This window comes from Amblyomma maculatum, chromosome 11 (genome assembly GCF_055883805.1).
Source record: "Amblyomma maculatum isolate TAMU_Amacu chromosome 11, ASM5588380v1, whole genome shotgun sequence".
Classification (NCBI taxonomy): Eukaryota; Metazoa; Arthropoda; class Arachnida; order Ixodida; family Ixodidae; genus Amblyomma; species Amblyomma maculatum.
The window spans coordinates 61,088,727-61,097,298 of NC_139354.1; the positions used below are offsets into that span (position 1 = coordinate 61,088,727).

At 46.7% G+C, this 8,572-nt stretch overlaps 1 protein-coding gene across 1 annotated transcript; it reads right to left on the minus strand.

Annotated features, from left to right (window-relative positions):
- Positions 1–4,152: 4,152 nt before the first annotated feature.
- On the minus strand, positions 4,153–7,751 carry LOC146173918 (uncharacterized). The gene is made up of 2 exons (XM_084583254.1): positions 7,208–7,751; positions 4,153–6,099 (listed from the first exon to the last, which is right to left on the minus strand). The coding sequence occupies exons 1-2, from the start codon at positions 7,502–7,504 to the stop codon at positions 4,993–4,995; spliced, it is 1,404 nt and encodes a 467-aa protein (XP_084439380.1). The 5' UTR covers positions 7,505–7,751; the 3' UTR covers positions 4,153–4,992.
- Positions 7,752–8,572: the final 821 nt, after the last annotated feature.

Genomic DNA, 8,572 nt, shown 5'->3' on the forward strand with positions numbered 1-8,572 from the left:
TCATCAGTGCCGCGCATTGCTCGGATTTTGAAGCGAAAGCTTCATGCACCATGTCAAACCAAGATCTGTTGTTGTTAAGGCTGTAGGAAGAAGGAAAATAAAATTGGAGGCTTATCAAGGTTAAGCCCAGTGGATGCGAAGCATATTAAGCAGCTGCCTCAGTGTGGATGGGGCTAAGTAACGGAGACGTGGTTTTAGGTTAATCGTCGTAGGCATCTTGACCGCATACACGCCCGGCGCAAAGACGCTGGCGCGGTTGCGGGAACAGAGACTGACGCGACGGCGGGCGCGCGCCGCTTCATCCCTGGCGTAACGTCACATATCACGTGATGCAGCGATGGTGGCGCCGCCGCCGCGTCGCGTGCGACGGCGCAAACCGAAGCGTGGAGCCTCCGCCGGGCGACATCCGACGGCGCGATATGAGGCCCCATCTGCAGACGGTGTGACGTCATCACGTGACGTCATGTCACGTGACCCCACTTCAGGGTCAATGGTGGCCACAGCCGGGCGTCGCGCGAAGGCCCGAAACCTACGTTAATATGCTTCGCATAAAATGCACAGGCCTGCTACTGGCTCTATAGCTTATCCACCTCTCTGCCTCGTGCGGACAGAAGAGAAAATAGAGAAGAAAGGAAAAAGAAGAAAGAGAGAAAGACGCGCGCCGTAGGGAGCTGGAGCCGCTTCTGCGCATGCGTCGAGCAGCAGGTGCCCCGCATGTAGAGTTAAGCCGCCGCTGCGGCCGCAGACTCAGCAGTCTCGCTGCGCCACATCCTGCATGCTGGAAAGCTAATGTGAGCAGACAGAACGCTGACTTCCTTTTGCTCGAATAACTAACTATAGTCAATCTTTAAACCTGCACCTTCTGCACCGAATGGAGGCGAAACGCAAAGGCGTCCGCGTGCTGTCAAGGTCCGAGCACGTTGAATTGAAGGTCCCCAGTTGTTGTTGTTGCGGCTGTAGGAAGAAGAAAAAGAAAATGCACGGGCCTGCTACTGGCTCTGTAACTGAGCCACCTTCGCTGCCTCGTGCAGGCAGGAGAGAAAATAGAGAAGAAAGAAAAACAAGAGGGTGAGAAAGACGCCCGCCGCTACAGCCGTCATCCACCACCATCGAAGCGGTGGCGGGTGCAATGACGGCCTACAAAAGATTAAAATTCGGTGGCAGGCTAGCCTCCGTCGCAAGCGGCAGTGACCTACCCAGCCCCATCAGGGCCAGGACCCCGTTCCCAGTTGGCCGAAATTACTCCATCGCCCTCATATGGCACATCTTTCTCTCTTCTTTCACTCCCACCTTCCTCACTGCCCTTACGGCCTGGCTGAGGTGTCCGCGCAGACGTGGGACAAATGATACGCCTTTTATTTCCTCTAAACCATAATATGACCTGGACGGGCATGGCAAGAGTAAAGTGGGACGAAACCTGGCGCACGGCTCAGGCTTAATCAGGTGCCAGAGATTGCGCAGATTGCGCATTTGAGTTGACCTTGAAACGTGCTCGCCACGTAGCCTTTCAGATGTCCACCTAAAGTTAAGAAAGATACTGCGCCTTTCCATTCCTATAAAGAAATAAATGTATGCTTCATGCGCCCTGCCGTGGTTAGCCTACCAACTACTTTAAAATTGCACCTATACCGGGGACCCCGCTCACCGGAATATAGTATGGGCTCTTGCTCATATAGGTCTCGAAGGGAATGAGGCAGCCGACGCCGTCGCCCGCGCGCTTTCTTTTCGGGCTTCCCATCTCGACCCCCTAGATCAGGGTCTCGAATTCAAACCCGCGTATTCTATTAAAGACATATTTCTATATTATTAATCTTGCCATAGCCTTTACCCTCGCCCGAGTAAAGGTCTATCTAATATGGAGGAGCAGCTTCTACTCCGTCGTTATACCAGCACTCAGCTGTACACGGCAGCAATTAAACATTTTAATCCTTGACGCATTCGTATTCGACGCATTCGACTGCCGCATTCGCGCAACAGTATTCTGCTGCTCCCAATAGTGGTTTGAGTGAACTAAATCACTGAGGCCGTGGTTCCACGGCCTCCTCGCTACGGCAGGCCGTTGACTGAGGTGGTTTCTTCGTTCGCGTCCACCAGTCGGCGCACGTGACAGCGCAAAAGCGAGCACGTCGGGCTCACTGCAACCATTGCCAACATATCAGCCTTCCGCTGGAACCAGGATTGGAAGCACCACAATCCTGGCGCGCGAATGAGCATCACATGATAGTTTTGTATTTCCCGGACTATCTTTGAAGTTTGGAAAAAGATACATGTAAGGCCATCTTTACCGCAATTAAGTGAAATGGGTGCTCCTGAAGGTGCTCTCCCACTTTGAAATTCATATTATTAGCTAAAGTCAGTATTCAGTATTTTAAAAATTATCCTGATTACTACCTAATACAGGGCCCAAAATTGCTTGGGGAGCGCCAGGCGGCTTGTATGCAAAGGATTGTCCTGACTTACCTAAAACGTTTCATTTTTACCCCTGGGGTTTAAGTTAGCCTGGACACCCTGTATATAACAGGATTCTGTGCCCATACAGCCATGAAGAAGCTGCCGTGCCAAGTCCCCGCTGATAGCTTGATCAAAAAACTGTAACTTGAGAGAAATTTTCTCAAAACAAGCTTAATCAGAGGCGCTCTGATGTTCCCATAGCCAGTTGTAATCAACGCTGTTTTTTAACGCACTACTAATATTAGACAAACAACAAAAGACAAGTCCATCAGATTTAAGGCCGCAGGTAACTACAGAAACGTGCTGTTGCTCTGACTGAACGCCTGCTTTGCAGATTACAAGGATGTTGAAGTTTGCAGTAATGGCCATCATCCTGTCACGGTGCTGGGCAACAACTTTAAGACAGTGCATGCACAAATATACACTGACAGCTTATGAGGGCAGCAAATGCCCAGAAGAGCAAATTGAAAAGTTTATAGCACATTTGTCTGAGGCAGTGTGTATACGAATACATTTTGGCATTTGGTAAATAATTTGTAACTGTTAAAATAGTCTTGTTTGTGCTGTTTCGTTTTTCATCTCCGTCTTTTCCTGACCAGTAGCCTGAAATGTATACATGTGGTGCCTGAAAGTATACGATGCATTTCTCATGCTCCCCCATTATTATGCACAAAATAGTTCACATTTTCAGGGATCGTCACATTTTAACGCAGTGTAACTAATTACGAGGCGCAGAATATTTACTGTGCAGCTGCGCTGTTCAACTATTGCACTCATCCAGCTTGCACGGGAGCGTCTAAGCGAATGGCGGCTAGGTCAATATGCGTGACATGATAGAGGGAGCACGCAAGCCTTCATGCTTTTAGGTGGCTTCGGCTTAGTGCAATGCTGCCACGGGTTGCCACCCACGCTAGAATAGCCATAGCACTAAATTAGGGTTCAAATGAGTCAGCGTAAGACCGCACGCGTTCCAGTTGTTTCCGCATAACTCACCTCTTGTGTGCAGGCCAGAACTGTAGTGGAAGGCAACAGACAACCTGTTCAACATTGAATTGGTGCCTTTTCTGCGTGTGAGGGGGGGAGGCCGAGCAGTACGCGAGACGAAATGCAAGTTTTAAATATTGATCTTCGAGGGAACCCGAGCGGCCAATGCCGACTGCTCCGAGTAAGCCGCAAAATATTCGAAGCATAGACTATGCCGCACGGGAGGAATAAGAATACAATATTAGAGGGTCTCTTCTATATCTCTTAAGAGGATAAAGGCGAAAGGCTGCCCTTTCTCTCCTGTCATATTTTCCTCTCTTTGTTTGCCATTACAAGTCGTCGTTTGGCATATTGGTCGTTCCGTAGTCATGTTGAGTCATGCCTAGTCTTTGTTGTCGTTACCCCTTATCGCTGAGCGTATTTACTCATTTCCAGTCAATTGCGGCCATTCGAGTCCTCATTTCACATACTGGTGGTTCCGTACTCATGATCAGTCATGCCTAGTCATTACCGCTCTTAGCTAAGCATGTTTACTCATTTTCAGTCAGATGCGGTCATTAGTAGTCATCTTTTTAACATACTGTTCGTTCCGTAGTCATCTTAGTAATTTTATGATCATTTTATTATTCACCGTCATTATTCATTACATCTGTCGATAACTATCGTATAAGTTTCATTCATTAAAAATCATCATCAACCGTTTTCATTTTTCAATTCCTTCTTTATTCACTCCAATTATCAGCAAGTGACACATCAGCGCACCGATCCGATGCACAGATTCCATACACAAATCTGACGCACAGATGCCGCGGGTAACTCTGGCGCACGCGATTTCGTTCCATAAGCCTTGCGCTGCTTTCGCCTTAAAATATTGCAGTGGAATTAGTGCAAATTTCGAGAAAAGCCCGGTGGCAGGCTGCGCCTGTCCCAGAAATGCCTGATCCGTAGAAAGGTCACGTGATCTCGGGACATTTCACGGTCCGCCAACAAATCAACGCTTGCTCAGGTCACGTGAATTTGTTAAACTAACTCCTCTGCCAATCAGGGAACATCATAGCCGATTAGACAGCTGCACCGGAGGCTACGTGGAAGACACATCACAGGCCCGGGTTGGCGTGTGCGATGTGCGTGGCTCTGCGAGGTCCTAAAATCATCCGCAGGGCCACTACATTAACAGACGGTGGTACAAAGTACCCTGAAGAAAAAAAAACTCATTCGCTGAAAGTAGGTTTATAGTGGATTCGATCCGTGGCACTTCGGATTGTAAGCAGAACATGCGACTAATAGACAAATACTACTCTGTTTCATAGTAAACGTTTTACTTTTTTCGTTCAAAGTGCGGCTAAAAGGCTAAAAGATAAAGATAACAACCATCTACATTTTATTATATGTCACAGAGAAGAGGCATACGACGTTCGCACATCTCGTCATTCGTATAATCACTGCTGCACATCCAACTAAAAACGAAAATATTGCTCCAGTTTAGCACAGTTACCTACCACTCGCAGAAGACGTCCACCTAGAGAAATATATTGGGCCCCATCATGAAACTGCGCCTCAAAGCAGCAGCTCTAGTTGCACACGAAGTTGGTCTCCGTAGACGTAGCCATCGCGAATGAGCTCGCCCAGATCCAGTGAACGCAATCCAAAGCACACAGGTCCGTTGCATAAGCCAATGGGTCTTTGAGTTTCTTCAGCTGAACGCGGCGGCTTCACTTCGAATTGCCGCTTAGGACCGCTGGAAGGATGAACAACACTGAATCGTATTGTGTACTCCAGTGGCCACACAACTAAGTCATCCATATCACCCCTGTGAACTTTCAGCATCACCAACACCTTCACAGATTCCACGTCTTTTCTGAGACAAACACCGGGGGATATGAGGTAGCCGCGTAGATACAGCCGCCTACTTTCGTAAGTAGCGGATCCATGCAGTTCCACATCGTCTACGAGACTTTTGACACCACTAACGTAAAAATTGCAATAATCTGCTTGTAATTCAACGTTTCGGCCCACCCTGGTAATGCGGTCCAGCACCATCTGACCATCCTCTTTTACCGCAGCGTAGGTATTAGTGACAGCAGCTGCCAACCATGACATATTCTGACCCCTCTCTCTCGTAGCAGTCTCCAGCGCACTGCTCACCATTGCCTGTAACGTGCTGAGCCTACTCAAGAGACTGTTTATTGTATCTGTGCCTGACATAACACAGGCTTTAAGCAGATCATTGGATGTGGCGATATCGTGCAAAGTTACCGCTAAGTCGTCATGGCTTTGCCCTACTGCTTGCAACAGTTCTTGCCTGATCTCTTGCGTAGAAACGTTGAGATCCTGCGAGATTTCTTTGAGCGTGTTGATCTCTCTTAACGACTGCTCCTCAAGTTCCTTCACAACGAATACCTGCTCCTCTAAATCTCCTTTAAAAGCTGTAAAACCAACAGATTCGTCTTGACATACAGTCTGTCTTGCGCTTCCCGATGAAAGAGGAATTTTGTTGAGCGCGCAGTCCGATCTTAGATGCGCGCATATGTCGCTGCAAAGAACTGGTGCTGAACACTTTGGGCACAGAGAAGAGTGGTGTCGGCATTCCAGCTGGAAATGTTGAAAAATGTTCGAAACAGCCACAACAGCAGTGCATCCATTGTCTTTGTTCCAGCAGGCAACCTGCAAGTAAAAATTAAACACGTAAATGTATTCGTACAGCAATTATAAATCTGTGCTGCTTACAGCGCATCAATCAGTAGAGGTAACTGTTCACTTAAAGACTTCTTTCTAAGACAAAGACGATGCATCGATCTGCAGCGCCCTGAAGCAGCGAAGGCCGACTCCGTCAGAAGAACGAAAAAACAAATCCCCCGTTAAAGCAAATCATACAGTCGTGAACGGCAAATCGTAATAATCGCATGTTAGGTTAGATATATTCAATGTAAACTCACCTCTAAGAGAATCTAAAATGTGGCCATAGTGAAGGATAAAAATAAGAAAAACAGTCCCTATCATGCCGGAGATTACAAAAAACGCGAGCATAAAAAAGGCGAAAAAAAATAATCAACAAGCCATAATTTTAAATTCGCTGTTCCATCTCCAGTGGTGCTTTCCTTTTTCGAAGCATTAAATCCGCTTCAAAAGGGGGAATTAAACGCAATATAATAGGTATTAAAATTAGAAGAGGTTACTTCATGTATGACGAAGGATTTTCTTAAGCAAATGCACCAATAACGTTGGTAAAAAATAATTTTCGATAAGCAAAGCTGGCATCGCTTATATGTTCCAATCCACATCGCAGTTCCCCAATGATTAGACCCACCACCACTATGACTGAGTGCGCGACTTCGAACCCGATCGCGGCGGCAGCATCTTTCTTTAAATGGTTGCAAAACAAAAGGCACCTGTGCATTGTGCGCTGTCTGTTCACGATAATTACCGGTCAAAATTGCTGCAGTCTTCATGTAAGCTCGCCAGAATAGTCATTTTCTACGGGCAGTTAAACGCTATATGTATGCAATACCATATGTGCCTCCCATAAATGTTACTTGGTAGTTTGCGGGAATTACTTTTGCATGCATTGAAAGACTGCCAGACGGCACGGGACGCGAAGATAAAATACGCGCAGAGAAGTGCACCAGGGCGAATACTGCGGCTGGTAAAGACCCTTCGATGGCACTCTTCCATTCTTAATTTTCATTTAGATATTTTTTTTCACCTATAACGTTCCAGGACTAATTTCAGCACATTCAAGCTAACTAACGCGAAAAGCAGCAGTGCGGCTTACCGCGCTCCTGAACAGCTCTTTGATGGGAACGTCCGGCCACTTGATGGCTTCATCAGGACACTGCAGGCCATCCAGAGGGCAGATGACTAAATTGTCGTTTGCACACTGCTCATAACAGTATCCGCACAGCACGTGCTTGCAAGGAAGCAGGGAATACTTTATGCGCACCAGACCGCAGGCACTGCAGACCAGGACACCGGGAATGGGTCTCGAAAATTTAAGTGGTCTCCAGTCAAGCTCAGCGCCGAATCCGACCAGCGTGTAGCTCATTCTTCTAGGAGGCAGCCCGCCTTCCATCGTCCCAGCAGTCAGAGCTGAAGAAAATTCTGTGCCACTTCGACAGCACTACTTGCTCTCCCCCATTTCTTTGTTTTCTCTTCACAAAGCCCTTATCAAGATTACAGTCTCGATGATATGTTGTTTTATCTTGCTCACTTGCAGCATGTGAACCTTTCCATGTTTTCCACCGGCGTACGTGAAATAGATTTGCGCACAGAAAAGTAGCGTCACAGGTCACTTACAAGCGTGCACATTTTTGTGCTTGAAAAAGCGAGAAGGTGTCTGGTGGGCGTGTGCAGCAAGTGCTTGTTATGTTTGTTTGCTTTTTTGCTGTTCATAAGTGACTTATTTTTGAGAAAAAAAAAGATTATCCGGTGTGGAGAGTGAAAACTAAGATGCCTCAGCGATTTCTTGATAACTATTGTCGACACTTTACTTTTCATTTTGATTTATAGCGCAGATTTCTGGCCCATTCGGTTAGCTATTCCTTGGTCAAGGGGAAACTGGACAACTTGCGGCGCATGATTTCGTCCAGACTCTCGCAGCCCATGCTGTGGCCATCCGGAGCACAGACGTCTGGGAACATCTGATAAATGGCATCGATGAGGTCTTTAGGGAACCCTTCACACTATATATCGTATCCTACCTTTCAAGCAAACATTTCGTGTCCCCCAGCATTATTTGTTCACGTTCAGAAAGCATTCCGATAGAGCAACTCAAAAAATATGAGAAAAAAAAATGCAGAACAACTGGCTTCGAGAGAGGAAAAGGATAGGTTGTCTCGGAAATTATACATTAGTAATTAGCGCGAGAAGAATACACTTAAATGCACTGCCAGATAATGCCCAGCTATATCAGTCGACACCACCAGATGAACAAAATGTTGAGAAGTTTCAGCCAGCCGCACTAATTACGGTCGACAAATGTTTCATAATATTTCACTAAATTTACTAAATATTTATATAAATTGAGACATCGATATCAACGAGCTTAATCTTTCATATCTCTTTGCCTGGCTCATCAGATGACACTGTACTCTATTTCATGGGCTGTAAGTTATGCGCAGTATTCACGCAATTTGAGGCA